General features: G+C 38.1%; 1 protein-coding gene across 1 annotated transcript; it reads right to left on the bottom strand.

Moving 5' to 3' along the window:
* Window positions 1-1,252: 1,252 nt before the first annotated feature.
* On the bottom strand, window positions 1,253-19,047 carry pard6b (par-6 partitioning defective 6 homolog beta (C. elegans)). Its single transcript, XM_079478431.1, has 3 exons — window positions 18,627-19,047; window positions 17,344-17,566; window positions 1,253-4,878 (listed from the first exon to the last, which is right to left on the bottom strand). The coding sequence occupies exons 1-3, from the start codon at window positions 18,687-18,689 to the stop codon at window positions 4,001-4,003; spliced, it is 1,164 nt and encodes a 387-aa protein (XP_079334557.1). The 5' UTR covers window positions 18,690-19,047; the 3' UTR covers window positions 1,253-4,000.
* Window positions 19,048-19,417: the final 370 nt, after the last annotated feature.

The raw sequence follows: 19,417 nt of genomic DNA, 5'->3' as shown, positions 1-19,417 counted from the left end.
ACAATTTCAACATTAGTGTGTTTTCCATGGAGTCCATTCCAAACATAATACGAAACGCTGTTCATTGGAGCTTACTATAAAGAAAGCAACGAGCAGTCATTGGATGAATACAATATTTTGGACTTCACTGTTTCAAAATGTGATAATATTATGTAACATGTTTACACATATAATTGTTTTAATTGCATGTCAACATTATTTTCCAGAATTGCGCAGCCACATCAAACTTTTATGAAATTATGCCAATGTTAGAAATAAATAAATATACATCTACAAAGAAATGTATACAATAAATTGTTTTATTAATTAATACAAAATAAAGGATTACTCACACTTTAATTTCTTAATTTTTTTGTTGCATTGTATTTTCACATTTATTTAAATGTTTGTTTCCACTTGTGTTACTTCCCACATTTTTGTGTTTGGATTTATGACATAATTTACATATTTCTTCATCTTATTAGGTTATAGTATATATGTTTATTTAAATTTATTTTATATATCTTTTTTTATGTTTTTGTGCCCATAATCTTTTTTCGTAGATTTGTGTATATTTATTGGAAACAGCTTTTTAATGATACATTGACAATATATTTATGATAATAAGTAGGCTAACGGTTTACAATATCATACAACTCCAAAGATAAAAAAATATTTAAGTTGCGCAGAACTGCATTTTATAGGTCATGGGCATTTTAACCAATAAAAATTATATTTTAAAACTACAGGTCAGTAAATGTTTTTTATTTGTAGTTGGATGTGGCATAGGATGAAACTACGTGCTTTAACCACATGATGGCATCATGAGCTCAGAGTTCAGGGATGGACATTTTGTGAACTTGGTGTATTAGAAAACCGTAACCTGACCTCCATCAATTTGTTCCATTTACCAAAAGGATGAGGCAGGTTTGCAGAATTGAGTTAGCAACATTGATGAACAGTAATACGGTTTCAGAGTTTTATTCTGCGCTTTAAATAGCATCACTGACTGCAATAATCGTGCATTGATAAGAAACTGAAGCGAACTGAATAACTCCAGTCTATTTTTGCTTGGTGACTGGCCAAGACTTTAAAAAAGTAATTTTAAAAGATTTAACTGTAGTTGCCCTTTAACTTTAGTGTGTAATTAAAATTTTTGAGTCAATGTAGTATCACGATTCCTTTGCTCCATTTTAACTAATAAATACATTATATATGAATGCTGGCCGTATAATGTAAATGTAAGCAATTTGCACAAAAGAATTATCACAGATGAAATTACCATTCTTTTATTACAACACCAGACAGTTAAGAAAAAACATGTTTTTCTACATATTAGTTTATTTCACCCAAGACTTTCTATAATACATGTGCATCTATGTCTCAATATAGCATTGATCTTTTAAAAGTTTCATATGGTGAAAGAAATTTACATTATGTAGTACTAATAAGAAAATACTGACGACTTTCAGTACAAATCTATACCTTAGGATTTATCTGGCAAGCTCATTTATCAAAGAGAGAAATTGACACATGATAACGCTTAAAAGCTAATTTCTAATTCTCCTATAGGTGCTCATAGATATATGGTCTCCATTAGAAATGTAAAGATATTCACAGTTTGGAAAATAGCAGGTTATATTCTTCATATTTCTAGTTCCAAAAAGGCTTGAAAATGAAGTTTCACCAAATATGCTAGTAGACAAAAATAAAACACGAGATTAAAAAATCATGAGGTTTGTATGTCAAAATACATATAATGTCTGTTTGAAAATAAATACAACTTTTGTGGATACCATCCCAAATCATGTGAAGTGGTTATTACAAAAAATAAATTAACAAAGCTAAAAACTCCATTCAATATGTTGCTTGAATATGAATGATCTGTAAGAATTATGTATTATTATAGCTACAGTGCGTGTGCTACTACGAGCAGGTTTTGGTAATGTACATGATATATTGTAAAGTGTAAGTGCCATGAAAAGTTTTGTGTGAAATGAGCCGACATGCTCACAGCATCCAGTGTTTAGATTTCTCATCAGCCGTTAGGTAGGTGAGACAGCAGTATTTAGAAATGAAAGGCTATTTCGGCTAAATCTCAGACAGCAGATCTGGTCCGTATGGGTTTACAGTGAGGCACATCTCTCCCTCAGTGCATGTTGACACAAATTGTGATCCTTTACTTAAGCTTACATGTGTGCATTCAAAATCACGCATGTCTCTATGATCCCCATGTGTAAGGACAAAAGAGGGAATTTTAAATGAGAAAAATAGTGGGCGTGCTGTTTGTCTTTCTCAGCTATTTAATTGGATGTATAAAAACAGCTGTTGCATTTTGAAATGGAACTGGCAGCAGACTGACAGTTGAAGGGGAGGAGTTAACGGATGCTCTGCCCATGCCGTCTAACATATGTCATTTAAGATGTATAGTCATTACAGGACGGAAGTGCATTTTTAGTGTTTAACTGAAGTCTATGAGGGCACACGATTTTTAAAAAGAGAATGACCCACATTGATAAACTATTTACATTAACGCTGCAATATTTCAGGAAAAAATAGGCATTGCAATTTTTAATTTTACTGGGACTTTAACGTTTGTTCATAATGATGAATGTATGTCATTCACATAAGTCATTTTCAAAAATCACAATTATATATATCAAGCTGGAAGGCCCACCCTTGCCTTACACAAAGGGTGGAGTGTTTGTAAAGGCGTGGAAGTTAGATACGGAGAGAAAGTGTGAACATAAAATAAAATTTCAGAGTCTGAAGGTTCCGGGGCCAAGATCTCAGCCAGGCAAGTTTGCAGAGCATATCTTAAAAAAGATTAAGCTTAAAGGGAAAGTACCCCCCAAAAAAGAGAATTATTGGATCATTTATCCGACCTCATCTGATTCCAAACCTGTATGACTTTCTTTTCTCGTCAGAACACGAAAGAAGGTATTATGAAGAATGTTTGTAACCATGGATGAGGATGAATAAATGATGACAGGTTTTTCTTGGGTAAACTATCCCTTTAAGTCCACATTTACTAAATCACGTGTGCTCTATGCCAAAATGTCTGAATCTCAACCCCATTCTGGTGTAACTGTATGGTTTGCCTGGTGCACTGTGGACCTCCAAAGATACGTACACTTCACACATTATCTTAAAAAATAAGGAAAACAAATATTCCGGCAGATATTCAACAGTCCCTGTGAATATTCAATGCCAAACAGTTATTCTTCTCTCTAATTCGCTTGCAACACTTGAGGTTTACAGACACTCTTCATACATGAAACATCCTTGTGTCCACTTCAGAGTGCACAATGACATCACAATGTATTCCAATCCTACAGGGTCACATGGGTCAAAAACCACAGAGCAGGAAGATAGCCCTTGTCAAACAAAATTAAGTGGTACAAATAAAAAAATACCATTATATGACAAAATAATCTGCATTTTGGCTATGATTAAAAAATAGAAAATGTACACAGTATCTCAACCGAGGCAGCAGTCTAAAACCTTGAAATGTCCAACTACACTTTAAAAATAATGACATTCTAACAATATCCAGCTAGACTTCGGAAATGTTCACGATTACCTCTTGCTGTAGACAGGAAATGATAAAAAGCACAATTCAGAATTCCTTCTAAACTTAACAGTGCTAACTCTCAGCCGGGTTACCGTGGCAACACAGAAGCAGGGTAAGCCATCCTACCTTGTTCTCTGTCATAATGCTAAAGCACTAGTAAGGGAGTGGTTGTCAAAGTCAAAGATTGTCGTGATTCATATGGTGTCACGTTGTTCCTGCAGATATCTGCATTTTTCAAATCACGCTGACTCAGGCAGTTCATTATTACTCATGAAGCAGCTATTTTTGGTACTGTGCTGCTCTCAGTGGTGATGTGGTTATAAAGAGGTCCTGTAAGGTGCTGTGGTCTCCTCTCTTGGTCCCACACTCTCTGGTCACTGAATATATAGCCATGCTATACTAGTCTTATGGCACACAAAAGTGCGTATTGGCGTTGGATCACTGTCTTTACAGTGTAATAACCGTGCCATCTTCCTCTAGATTATGTCTCTCCAGGCCCCTCTTGCGTGCATTCAGAGACCCCGTGCTGGCACTCGTTGCCATGGTACCATTGGAGGGTCTGAGATTGAGGTGGGGTTCATATCTGGGCAGAGCGGGCATACTGGAGCTGGCTGTCGCCCGTGCAACTGGCTGTGGAATGAATGTAGTCTCACCATTACCCTCAATCACCAGATCTTCATCCTCATCGCTCTCCTCATCCGGCTCATAGTTCTGAATAATATGAGATGGAGTCATTCCCATGGAGATCGGCGTGGAATAATTGTAGAAACACGAACTGCTGTCCGAGGATCGTCCCGAGCTGAGGGATGTGGCCCCGCCTCCGCTGTTGATGTTGCGTACCACGTTATTGCGCTGATTGGCCGGTTTGACGGTTATAATGAGGTTGTGGCTGTTAGCGATCATCATGTCCGTTACTTGGTCCAGGGACTTTCCAGCCACCTCAATGCCGTTGACCTCCAGCACTTCATCATTGACGGCCAGCAGGCCCGTACTCTCTGCCAGGCCTCCGGGGACCATGCGGGAGATGAAGATGCCTGGAACCTTCTCAAGGCCTTGGGGAGTGACACGTACACTGGAACCATCCCGTATGTAGAAGCCCAGCGGTTTCTCCTGGCCATGTTTGTAGAGACGAACACGACGGTGTGTTTCTGGTAGGATGTCCACATCGATGATGGACGAAACTGGGCGGAAGTCTTTGGGTAGGCTGATGATGATTGGAGGCTTCTTCTTGTTGGCGTCCGGGCGAAGAAGTACTGCAGCGAGAGCTGCGGGGGTCTTCTTACGGGTCACACTGTCCGTGCCGAATGCAGAGTAGTCGGCCTCCTCTGCACAGGAAAGGAAAAAGAAAGGTTGATTAAATGTTATGTAAAGCATGTAATGGAACTGCTAAATAAGGACCCCATGAAATATTTTTTTTTTATTTCTGCTACCTTTAACACTTCTTTCTACAAGTTTACAAAATAAGCTTTTAGCAGACTTACACTTTTATAATGTAGTCTTTACCTGGAATGAGATTGTCAATTTCCCTAACTAAAAACAAGTAATCAATGGTTCATGGCTGTGATATAACTAAAGTGTAAAATGTACTATAGCGCTGCACGTCATTGAAGAAAAATGCGATATGCAGTAACTTGCTAAATAATGCAATATACAATATGTGATGCTATAATGCAGTTTGTAAAGTCAGTTATATAAAAATATCTATTTAAATTATAATAAAACATATTGTAAAAACTTCTGAACAACCATTTTTTGCTGTTGCAGAACATAAAAACTAAAACCATTGCAATATTGCAATACGTACATTTGCATATTTGAATAATTGCAATATATTGTGCATCATTAATTTGAAATCTCTCCCGTGTCAAGATGTCAGCTACGACAGAATGTTTTTTTGTTTACAATAATACATTAACAATGAAAATCTCTTCCACTGTAAATGTTTAACGGTCAACACATCTTTTATTTGTTTTTGCAAGCCGAGGTATGAGTTGAAACTACTTTCTATGATAAGAGTTTAGTTCTTTATTGCATTGGGATTACATTTAAATCTGAATTTTAATTGAATTTAGAAAGTGACTAATATAAATGATTGCTTTTCCCAAGGAAATTCCAACACATCACACACTGACTGTTTTAACTTAACATCTTATTTATTTTCAATCTGTACAGATCATCAAATGTGTTTCTCTGCTCTTGTTGAAATATTCCCACAGCCTTGTAAAGAGAGACTAACAGAAGATACCATAGCAGTGAATGCCTGTTTGTTAGTATCCCTCTGCCCCTCAGCTAATGTGTAATCTACTGTAAACCCAAGCCTCCCTCTTCTCTCTCTCTCTCTCTCTCTCTCATTTTACACCATTTATGAATTCCACAGGAGCTTACTCACAGCCCAGACTTTCACCTGCAAGATATTTATACTCAAAATAAAAAAATAAAGAAGGAAGACCAATACATCTGGATCCTGGGAATGGCTGGAAAAGGGCGAGGAATCTGAGAGTTTAACGCAATTCCATGTTTACAAAAAACACAACAGGTCTCCTATTAACTGAAAGAGAACAATGGTTAACCTGAGAGTTGTAATCATTAACTAAAACCACCCATGTTATGAGATTATAACTAACATTGCAATTATGTTATTTATTGATCTTTCTTATCCGGGTCAGACAAAATGTTCTACTTCAGTGATGTGATTTCATGAATTTCAAATGTTCACACTTGACTTCTTTTTTTAAATTGCTAGCGTCTGTTTTACATTATAATCCTATGGATTAAACAGTGTTTTCAAAAAAGTCCAGAGCACTTTCTTAAACAGCCAGCATCTTATGCCGTGTTCAGACTTGACTTCTTTTTTTAAGCTGCTAGCTTCTGTTTTATATTGTGATCCTATGCAGTCAACCGTTCTTATAAAGTTAAATAAAAATAAACTATAACTTTTTCACAGCTAACAAATGACAGAGACCTGTCAGACTCATTTCCGTAACAACATGGGAAGAACGTGATTGGTCGAGAATGCTCAAGCTCGAAACACCCGTTTTGTATAAGTGTAAATTTAATTTTACTTTTCTAAAGTTTAATAAAAAAGCACCATTGTCAACTTTTCCTAGTAAAAAAAAGAAGTCACGTGTGAACACAGCCTAAGGATGACGAACTGTTAACAGAACCTTTGGTTGTTTTATCGGGTCAGTGCTGCTCTGCAATCATGTTTAAGTGGTTTTTATGTATTGCCCACATAACATTTTGGGTTTTTGTAATGCGTTGATTTCAGTACGTTTGTTTATATATATATATGTGTACAGTAGTAGTCAGTAAATTTGTTTATTTATGTGTTAGGGATGTGCACGAATGTTCAAATATTCGATCCACAACAACTATGAGTATTAAAAGTCCTATTCGAATATTCCTATTTTTTATACGAATAAAACTGCATCACCAGAAGGTTAAGTTACTGCTACAGAATACCTTAGTTGTAACATCTTATTTAACACTTCTTCACTTCATCTTTAATGATATTATAATATACAGAAAACATAAAAAAACATTTGTATATGTTCCTTAATCTTTGTTCACTCAGATCGCAAGCTAGTTTAAATATTTTAAGTTTAAACACCGGATGCCCGGATCACGTTTTATGCTCTACTCACGTCACCCTATTAAAAAGTTTCAAAACTGGTGAGCCACATAATTCGTTAACATTACTTACATTAGTTATAAAAATACCAACATAATCTTAAATGATTTAACAAAAATTTATTATTTCCATAATTTGTTTGGAGCGGTCGTTCTTAGTGAATTCATATTTGTTCGTTAAAAATATATTAAGTAATGCTAATTTCAACATGAAACATGACAATTTACATTTCACTGCACCAAATGTTTATGAATTTGGCCTTAACATAAGACGGCACCTTTTTCCATACCTAAATTTTCCTTCTAGAAGTTAAAATAGGGTCGTCACGTTCAAGTAACAGCCAGTAAATAAATTTGCACGGATGCTTTTTTGTTTGTTTTAAAACACTCTGTGATTCCTTACCTTAGTTGAAATAAATAGGCCAATCTTATTTATTGATGCAAATCCAATGCAAAGCTAAACAAGACAGACACTGACCGTGAACAACAAAGAAAACAATATTTATATGCGGCGCTGCAGCAGCAAATACTGTATCTTCCTCAGATGACGGTCACGTAATAAACAGGGAAACAAACACTACAATGGCTCTGTCTTTGTTGCAGGGTATTTTTTAGGATCTTAACAGGCGGCATGGTGGTATCAAGACTGTTTACTTTATTTATTATCAACATTATAAACAATAAAGCCTGATATTCTTGTTAGATCTGGGTTTTGTTACCGGGAGTTAGAGAAGAGCAAGCAGCACGTTTTCTCCGCTGTCGGCTTGTTGAACACACTTTCACCAGAGTGAAATAGACCTATATACTTGATTTTCTTATCAAGAACATGTAAAACAAAATTAAAACCTAGTGAACCTAGAGTTGTTTCCTGTCATGTGTTACAATACACTAAAACAAGAGAAATGCATAATTTGTGGAATTCCAGAATATGAACCTAACCTGGCCGAAAAAAAACAAATATATATGCCCAGCCCTTGTTTTTTTTTTGTGGTGTTTGCTGAACCATGTCAAAAGAAATGAGACTTTGAGTACCATGTGATTCATGTGAACATATTTAAATTTAGCTCAGGCATAACACTTTCTGTCTCTCTCTCTCTCTCTCTCTCTCTCTCTCTCTCTCTCACATGCATAAGTCTTTGCTATGCGAGTTGCTGGAGCAATCAAGCATGTATGCAGATCTTTTTCATCTCCTTCAGCGTTCCTCTTCTCCTTTTCTTATCTGCTCCACTCTTCCACATTAAAGCTTAACAATGGCTTCACAGTCATGTTGAAGGGCATCATGGGAAGTTCCCAAGGGCCACTCAACCAGGCACAAACTAGCTTTTCTGATAGTAAAGTATATATTGAAGCAACCTGACCTGTGATATACATGTTATACTTGTAGTTGCACACAAAACTCTTTTATTTTACTTCTTTAATGACAGATCACCGGCTCTTTGTGAAACCTGATGCCGTCACTATGGAAACCAGTCCGGTCATAATGACTCATTATAAACATGACAGAGACAGGCCTGTGTTCTAATGACACAAAAACACACATGATTTCCCTATATGGGTATGCAAGCCTCATTTAAAGTGATAGTTAAAATGAAAATTCTATCATCATTTACTCTCCCGCTTGTCATTTCGAACCTTTATGACTTGATCTTAATTCCACAGAACACAAAAGAAGATATTTTGAAGAAAGTTGGTAACCGAACAGCACTGGCAACCTTTCACGTCTGTTGTATGGACACAAAACCAAAGCAAGCGAATGGGGTTCAGTTAACAACCTTCTTCAAAATATCATCTTTTGTGTTCTGCGGAAGAAAGAAAGTCATACAGGTTTGAAATGACAAGAGGGTGAATAAATAAATCTTTATTTTTAGGTGAACTATCACTTTAATGTGTGAACTTCTAAATGGTGTACTCTGTTGGTTTGTCTACTAAATAATTGAATATTCACATTCGGTTCAGAAGTACGCAGGGACGTTCGTGAGCAGAATCCGATGAAGGGTGTGAAAACAATAGAGATGGCACACCGTGCCTCTGCTCAACACAAACTAAGAGACGGGTTCATCTCATACGATATTCAGCAGCTTTGTGGAAGACTTTATGAAAGCGTCGCTGATGCATGTTTCACATTTGTGAATGTCTCGTTCAGGGTTGTCTCCTGCATGTAGCTACTGTGCAACTTTCTGTTCACTGACTCCCCACAGCAGCTCACAGAGAAATGCGCCCCGATAATTCAGACCAGCAGCTGCTGACAGTATGACAGCATGCGTGCAACATTTCTGCTGCTTTAAATTTAAATCTGGACATCTCCCACATGGTGAGTGTGTGCCACCCCGTTCCAGTCACGGTGCATTACCGGAGGGGGTGGAGAGGGAGGTGAAGAAAGAGGAGAGAACCAGATTGAAAAACAAAAAATTTATATCGTTGAAAAATGTTAGAGGTGCTGCTATTTTAGGCTCACTGTGTGCATTCTGCAACAGCAGAACTGAGATAAAGTAAAACCTCTACTGATAACAGAGAGCGCGTGCAAAGCCTGGAGCTGTGAAACATGGAAAAATCCTCAAGAATAAGCCATGCTTAAAAACAAATGAGAGGGAATGTGTATGAAGCTCCTATGGAAATCATGAAACTGCATGTTGCTCTAGGAAGCTGCCATTAAGTAAACATGGCAACTATACTCAAAGTAGTTATTCATTTGCCCTAGTAATGCAGTCAGACTTAAGTGTAAAGCCTGGTCTGCTTGTCAACTTATTCTGGCTAAATACTCACTTAAATAATAACAACAGTGTAGACCAGCACAGAAAATATATGTAAGCAATGATCAAGCCATCTTAGTCTGAGACTATGCTTTTGCCCAACTTTATTATACAAGTATATCTGGCATCACATTTTCCTCTTATTTTACAGAAAACAATTCATTTCTGTCACAGCTGCTGCTGAAAACCAAAGAAAACAATTTACTCAAGCTTGTTTAACCTGGAATATTCTTCAGTGATGAATAGCACATCACTGCTTTTATAAGGGTCATTACTTTTGTAATGCTAAAGGTTGAAAAAACTGTAATAAATATAAATAGGATGTGCAGTGTGCTTGTTTAATAAGTGTGTGTGGGTGGAATGACTCCTCCTGTCACATCACTACTGCAGCATTCATCGGTTTTATTCCTGCTGACGATGCTCATTGTTCTCTCTCCCACCTCATCTTTATCTCTCTCTCCCTTTCTGACACAGTCACTGTCTCTCAGGGGCTTTGCTAACCAGAATGTGAGCTAGTTTCTGCGGGTCTGTGTTTGGCCGGGCCCTCGTCTCAATCTCTGAACACATGCCCACACTGAACGTTTTGTGCATTAATCCAAAACCCCCTTTTCTCAAGTTTCTTTAGGAAATGCACACCTTCTCTCTGTCCGCCTCTGATTCTATCAAGAATGTGAAGTGCACAGGTAAAGGTCACATGGTCATGGCTCCGTTTTACTGCTCTGAGGTTAATCATACATAGCTTCATCATAAAGCACTTAAGCCGCACTAAAGTCACAGTCATCAGCATTCCTAACATATGACAGAGGTAAAAGAAATATATTCTGTTATATATTTAGGTTGGGTTAGGCCAACTACGACATGACACATCATGAACCGCCACAGTTAGGCGGTTCATGGCCAGAATAATCTACAATATTCACCACACATTCTGCACTTTAGTCATGTTAAACAATATGAATGACAACCTAAATATATATGAATTACACATACAGTAAATTAAACATTCGGTAGTGACCACAAGTGCTGTATTGGGTACATTTTGTTCAACATTGCTTTAAATGCCTCTTCAGATTACATGAAACCATCAAACTATGAGGTGTACGGAACAAAAGGGGGAAAAAAGGCCATCTTACACATACTCTGTTTGCTGTATGCGGTGCATGTTTTTAACGTGCCCATTTTAACAGATTATATCATTCGCACAGCACGTGGATGCACTGTGGTCCGTCTGGTGCAGTTGCCGTGCAGCAGTATATGTGAAAGCACATCCAGCGCGTGCCGCTTTCACACCGCATTTGAACTGCAATATGTACTGTGTGAAACAGGCATTACACGTTTAAGATATCTATTAGACAGCAAATCAGGGGAAATCGGTTTAATTTGAATATTTGAAAAAATGCATAGAAAAGAAAGCATACACAATATTATCTGTTGTCGTTGACCCTCTCAGGTGTTATTCTTTAAGGCAAATGTCTTAAAAACTTTGGATGTGTTGCCAAGTCTGCTTAAATTCCTCTGAAAGCTGAGCTTCAGTTTACACTGCAATCATACGTGAATTCACATGACGTGAAGATGTCAATTAAATGTTCCAAGTTAGACATCACTTTTGGCCACTACTGTAGAAGACCTTTCACCGTGGTAAATTATCAGTAAAATATCATGAAACAAAAAAAGTCACACATGGTATATGATTGTATTGACACGTCACTACATAATAAATTCTTGCTCAAATTCAGCAGCACAGCCCTAAATGTATAGAATAGAAAAACGCTGTAAAGGTTTTGTTAGCAACTTCTCCTTTAAACTAAAACAGGACAAACTAGTGACCAGGTCCTTTCCCACCCAACAATAGGCAAATAACAGAAAGTTTTCCTCCTAATAACACACTTCCTTGCCCTCACAACTTATGTCTTCCTCTCTTCCTCTATGGTCCCACACTTCTACATGCTTATAAATGGCTTCATTCCTCACACCCATCTGTAGCTATGCTGTCTTCTCTAATCTAACCAGCAGAAATGATCACAGTCTGACCACATTCCACACAACGGCAGTGTGAGCCCTCCCCAATCCTGCAGCTAACTACCCCTTCCCCCCAAAAACACAGCCTCATCCACCACACAGCATACCCTCCAGCCCTCTTTCATCCCTGTTAGTTCATTCCCACCCCCCTTCCCTCTCTGCTTCACTGACAACACTGGACTGATCGCATTTGCCCTCTTTACCCAACAGAGAGAGTGAAGTGGCCAGCAAATACCCCTCCACACTCAAAGCATTCCACTCCACACCAGGCTGTACATCTCCCACCTGTTGCTTATAGGTGAACAAAGACCTGCTTTCCATCAACAGCGTTCATTTGTAAATCTGTCATTTACTCACCCTCAAGTTGTTCCAAACCTGTATAGATTTTTTTGTATTGTTGAACACAAAATAAGACATCTAAAAAAACGTGGGAAACCGATCACATCTTGAATACCATTGACTAGCATATTCGTCTTTTTCCTACTATGGTAGTCAGTAGTGCCCCAATACTGTTTGGTTACCAACATTCTTTTATCCATTTATATTTCTTAATGTTCAGCAGAACAACCAAATGTACACAGGTCTGGAAAAACTTGAGGGAGAGTAAATGATGACTAAGTATTCATTTTGGGGAAATCTATGCCATTAAGGCAAAGGCCAAAAGCGGGAAATCTCATAGCCAGGGTCACAAGCCTCTCTGTCCGCCGGATTATAGAGTCTTACAGTTTCAGTGATGTCCAAAATAGGCAAAATAAATTAAATAAATTGAAATCTTTGGAATAAGATAAAGTTTAGATGTTAAGTGCCATTGTTACATATAATGAAAATGGTTTACAATGATGTGGTGTATTCAGCATATGGCAGAACGTTAACATGTTATACTGAGGTCATACTAGATTTTTCATTCCTTAGACTTCCATTAATACGTGTGCGAATACAGTTGACCATGAAAGGCAAGCTTCTGTGAAAAAGAAAATCACATTTCAGTGTTTCAAAGGTCAAGTGTTGAACTCTGATCTGAATTAATGTCATGTGATGGTGTTTGACCAATAGTACAATTTATACACCAAAGTGTGACCTTAGAGGAAGTGATAATAATACTAATTCCCAATTTGGTATAATACAGTTTTAATAACCATCACATTTTGTTGCCCATAAATGCTTAAGTTTGCATTCTAAAAGTCAAGTCAAAAGTCAAGAATTCCGGGTCACACCATCCCTGTGACTTTCAAAAAGACACCTTGTTTTCAGGTAGCCTAAAACTTTCTGCTTCCACTCTGCTACCCCGGCACAATGACATAACATAACAGTGTTTCTGTCTCAACGCGACATTCCCTGACCCTGGAATTCCTCTCCCTTATTAAAGCGGCTCCTCCTAAAACTGAAACCGCAATAAAAGCTGCAGACGTCACTGGTGTTAGTAAAAACACGAAGCCGCCCGGTGTCCTGATTCAGCCCGCTGATTCAATGAATGGAAAAGTAAACAAATTTGTGGTTTCAGGAAATAATGAGGCAGAGGAGAAGTGAAAGAGACAACGAGTGATTCAGTTTTCAAACATGTGTCACGGCATGAAACTATCCACCTGTATAGAAATGCTTTCCTGAACCACACCTCTAAGTCACATGTGGAGAAATCTATGAAATGAATGGAAATAACATGTAATGAATGATCCAATAACATGTAATGAATGATCCAATAAAATGTAATGAAGGAGCTAATATTAGTAACATTCATAGACAGCAGGTGTAATAACACAGACTAATAGTATTAAGTGACTTTTTCGTTTTGTAAATTTTGAAAGACATGTAATTGTTTACAAGTGACAATTATGTTATTTACACATGAAAGCAAGCAAGAAACAGGGAGTAATGAGTAAATGCAGAACATGAAGATGAGGTTATTTAAGAATGTAAATTGGAGTGTAATATAAAAAAAATAATCATTAATACAGAAAATACTCATTTTTGTGTGGCACCAAGTTTGTTTTATTTGAAAATATCCAATCTTTGTTTAGCGACTGAATGATTGTTTAGGACTAAGAGTCCAGAACTATGTTTTTTATAATATTAGTTTTACAATTTTCATAACTTTGTTTGGGCCGATATATCCTGTCAATTAAAAGGAAAATGTGATAAATTTGTCCTCTGTATATGAAAAACCATAAGAAACATTACAGGTTTGATATTAAATATCAATATTAATATGTAATATTAATTAATTAAATTCAGAAAATATTCATTTAATCTTTAGAATTGTAATCGGCATTGGCAGATATCAGTCTGAATAATCAGCTATCGGTATCATGCTCAGTTTCACTATTCCACCAATTGAGCAGAATACAAGGAGACGAGGGGGGTGATAAAGGAGAGGAATCTGTCACTAATGAACTAAAGAATGAGGAGGAGTGAACGAGATGAACCACAAAGCAAAGTGACTCCCCATAAGCGAGCGAGCAGGATGTCTGATCAGGAAAACACATGATGCAAATAGACACGCAGGTGCCAACACCCATTAAGCCAGCAAATACTTCTCCGCAACAGTCGGCTATGCTAATGTTGCATGTGTTTTAAATGTAGCTATCCCAGCATGCTCCAATCACCTCTCAAGAATCCTATGTCATTAATTCCAACAAGCTAGGGCCTCTTTACCGATGCCATGGCAACAGGTAAACAAGCATGGGACTGACGTATTGTGGCTAACCTGAAAAGTGAGCGTGTAACATGGGACAGGCCACCTGAAACACACTTAAACCATCTGTTGCAGTGTTTCAATGTACACATGGCATTTACACTCAAACAGCCAGATCCAGCATGATGAGCTCAAGTCAAGCCACTTGAAAATGCAAAACAGACCAGGACAGAACAAAACCCAGAATTCCAAACACAGACACAGCGCACCACTCAAGAATGTCTATGACCGACCCCCAACCCCCCTGTGAGCTCCTACAACAGTAACAGCGACTTTAACCCGGATCACTGAATGTGTCCCCCATTCCATTAAAACAACATCTGCTTTACTTTCGGTCCTGACTTCAACTCACATTGTAGACTGTGATGCACAAAACATTATATGTGAATAGGATACTTTATACTCCCTACTCAGATACCTTGTTAAGGCAATATCACATGTACTGCAGGGCTTGACATTAAGCATTGTCATGTTCACCGAGAACAACAATTGCTTGTCCAAAATAAAACAATATATATTTCATTTAAACAATAATATAATCCATACAATTGTTTCTGATTTAGATTGGTCAAGTTAGCTTCTAAGCATTTTAACTAGTGTCCGCTTTGGCCTCCTGAATTTGGTTATAGGCCTACTCTCAGTGACTGCTTTAAAACAAAGCAAGCAGTAATTATTATTAGTGTTAATGCTGTAAGTTATCTTTTTTTGCACGTCACACTGGTATTAGAGGTTTAAAGTTTGTTAGCACATGCCAAAAAGTAGTAGCACAAAACCTTTTACTATACAATAGTGGTATATTTGTCCACATAAATCACAGTAGTATACTATGGTATTTATTACTACTACTTAGATTCTAAAGTGTTTTTTTACTGAACTTTACTATAGTATACAGTGTTGATCAATTTACTACAAGGGCACATACATTTTCATGATAAATACTATAGTACATACAGTCTTTTTTTGTCTGAGTTCAATTTACTTTTATTTTGACGGGTCTTCGGAAAGACGCTTGAATTTTTGTGTGTTTGTGCTCGTAAAATAAACTCTCAGGAACTCTGGAGATGAAGTTGATGTGTTCATATCTTAATACAGTGCAGACGCAGATAAATCCTCGACCATCACCCGTGTCGTATGTCAAACTGTGCACACAATTCACTCAGACACGCAGAAAAGCCAGACGACATTTAAATAACAGGATTCAGCGTCCGCATATATGGTAACGTTACATGAACTCAGTGCGGGGCGCCATTGATTATTGTCGCACACAAATAAGCACAAACACGACAGACTCACTTTACAAAAACATGCAGCTCTCTGTCTAAAGCGCATATTCTTATTATTCTACATGTTGCCCTGTTGTTATTTTTTCCCGGTCGGGCAAGTAAAATTATCTTTCACTTGCCCATACAAAACATTAACTTGTTCTGGACAAGCGGACAACCGTTATTGTTGTGCCATGTACTGTATCCATGTGGAAAAAGCAACCCTAGAATGAACTGGAAAAAATATCATCCAAGATGGCAGATGGAGACAAGTGAAATGGCTATAAATATATTTCAGTAAACTAATGTCAAACTCTGTTGAAATCCGTATTTGATTCATATTTTTAGCATGCTTCAAATGAGGAGCACTATTCATGGCCAATGTGCTTATCAGTCCAAATCCGTCACTCAGAGCATCCCGTTTCAGTCTGTTCACTGCCTTTGCAGGTTGTAAACAGCAAGGAAGCTCACTAGGCTTGCAAAAACCGTGTCTACCTATATATAACTTTATCTATGTACAGTTTACGCTACACAGCATAGCCTGTGGGCAGTGGGCAGATCTTAATGTGTGCTTCCGTGTCACAAGCCCTGCCATGGCAACAGGTCACAGCGTGGCGCCAGCGTCGACCGTGTAATTGAAACACAGGACACACAGCGTTACACAGTGACCCCTCTAATCTCCACCAACAAAGTGGCTTACTATCTATAGGTCATATGGCACACTAAGACAGCTTAGAATGGGGCACCCCACAGACAGGACGCCCAACTGGGGCCAAAACACACACAACGGTGATCAATGCCCATGTGTCACCAGACAAATCTATAACTTCACACTGCTACTTTAAGTGAGCTTAGGTGAGGGGTAAACGACAAAATATGTTCAACCCAAATTAACACATTAAACACATGGCCACAGGAGGTCAGGTTAGATTATGCAACAAACTAAAACTATGTAAAGTCAAAATAACTTGGACTAAAAACTGTTGCACACAACATCAAGATACAAACACAAAATGGGTCCCATCAAAAGGCAACGGTCCCTTTATTCTGTATCTAAAATCTAAAATTAGAGTTTTGCCTGCTAAGTTATAACCCTACAGTAAACTGACTTTTCTGACATGTACCTTGAGACTACAGGCACTGACACTGTCACATTAGAATCTGACAGCATTGATATATAAACAAAACCACCACTTCTGGTCTGACAACTTCCTTGATCACAGTCATCACCCCACGTATGTTATCAGTTGAAACAGGTTTTTGCACATCATCGACTATTTTAGAGCTGTACACATTCTCATTGACCGTGCATCAAGCTATAACAGATGTGAGCTGTGACCATATAACTAAAGATATAAACAAAAATAAGGCAGTTTGGCTGTGCGGGAGGTATATGGAGTTGAAGTATGACCAGTGACCCACTTCAAACGCAACCCTCACCTTTCCGCTGCAGAAAGAGGCGGAGCAGGGGCGCTGCCATGGATATAGCTTTCTGGTAATTGTCATCATTGTTGATTGGCAGCAGGTCCCCATGGATGTCTGCGTAACCCACGAGCAGGTCCACGTTAGGGATCCGGTGCACATGCTGAAGCAAGCCGTAGAACTCATCGAAGCGTCCCGGCTTGGACCGGTCCAAAGAGAATCGCCTGAATTCTGCTCCAAACTGGAACAGACATCAAAACACAATACATATAAAAACAGCAAGACATATTAAAGTGAATGAAAGCAATTAACTTTGTTACTGTGAAAAATCATATTTGTGAGTCATATGCTACCTACATGTCTGAAACACGGGTTAACAAATAATAGGTTTATCTTAAAAGAAAACTGTGAAACTTAATTGTCTATAGCAGATTTATTACAACTAAATAAGGTAACTGGTCAGATAAGATTGTTACATGACTTGCAATAAGTTATAAAGTTATGTATAATGTGATGGATGTCAGGTCTAGATTATTATGGTATGTCCATGACAAAGCAGTCCTGTATATTTGTGTTGGTTGTTAACAAGAAATTAACAAGAAAACGGAGAAATGTATACACAAAATAAGAACAAAATCTGGATCCAAAAAGTTGTTCCTACTCATGAGACCACAGCCAGAACCAAACAACAGCTCGCAATTGAAATTCTATACGATTTGGACAGAATATATAGTAAAAATGTAACGCTTAGATGTTCATGTCCCGTAACACACGTAAACTGCTCTCGACGTACATTTTACCGAGATGACGTGCGGCTCGATGTTTGATTTAACTTCCTCGAGAACGGTCAATATTTCATTTCCTCAAACTTTATCTCGTGTTTTGTTTTGGAGGACAAGTTTGGAAAACTTTTCCGAGACAAATGATCATCAGTTTGTTTATTAGCAAACAGTTAAAGGCTAGGAAAACTTAACTTGAGGATCGAAACGACTTTCTATTCCGTAACTATCAGGCATCGCTCGTTTGTTAACACTCAATAACTTGGAAATATATATTTTAGCAATTGCAGTGCAGTAGAATAAGCGCCTGACAAAACGACATAAGTAGCTGTCAAAACAGACAATCGCTCCATAACAACACAACGCAAGTGTTCTCGCAATCCTTCAGAGGGATTTACCCACAATTCGAGGTCGACAAAACTTAGTAGGGCCTTATAAGCACACCTCAACGTCTAAAGTTCACGTTAAATCTCCTGTTCTTTACACACGCATGAAAGAAATCGGCCCGTAGGCTACACGCACCTTGCTCTTCACCTCCACGGCGTTCAGAGTTCGGTTGCTCGGCACTCGGTGGTTTTTGTTCATCTTTCGCAAGCTCGACCCCTCCACAGAAACACACTTGCCCTCCCGCGGGCTGCGCTCATCCGCCTTCCACTCGGATCCCTCCAAAACGGCTTTTCTAGGTTTAATCCGGTTAAAGGCGCGTATCTCGCGAGTCGCGACAACTCCGTGCCTTCGCTTGTATTGTTATCCGAGTCGAGTAGCAACGGCGACGCCTGTCAACTGAACGTGCTCCGAAACTCTGCCCTAGTCCTGCCTCTCTCATGCACACAAACGCACTCACCCACGCTCTGCTATACGGTACTGGACGGCCTTTCTGTGACGCTGCGTGCACCCAGGAAACACAACGCAAAAAGACGCTCCTGTCAAGCGCGCCCCCTCTGGTCACGGGGGCACATTACCAGCCCCCGTACCTTTACTTAGAACTTTTTTTTATCAATTATTTATGAACATCTAATATGTATATATTGCGCTATATTAGAATGGATTTTTGTTTTGGTAGAAATAGATTTCAACTCACAGCAAATCAATGTTCCAATGACATCTTTATCAACTTTATACTCACATTTGGCTCTTCTTTACCCATAACAGAATATGTCAAATGACTCCGTATTAGATCAGTCATACATCATGTTTTTACATTTAAATGTTTGCTTTTGGATTCAATATCAATTACATCTTATTTTGCTCGCTAGTGTGTATTTATAATATGTTTCTAGTCGGTTAATCATAATGGTCTGCAGCTGATATTT

Source organism: Barbatula barbatula (assembly GCF_947034865.1).
Source record: "Barbatula barbatula genome assembly, chromosome: 17".
Lineage (NCBI taxonomy): Eukaryota > Metazoa > Chordata > Actinopteri > Cypriniformes > Nemacheilidae > Barbatula > Barbatula barbatula.
Note: the sequence above shows the minus strand (reverse complement) of the source record. Positions and strands in the feature narration are given on the sequence as shown.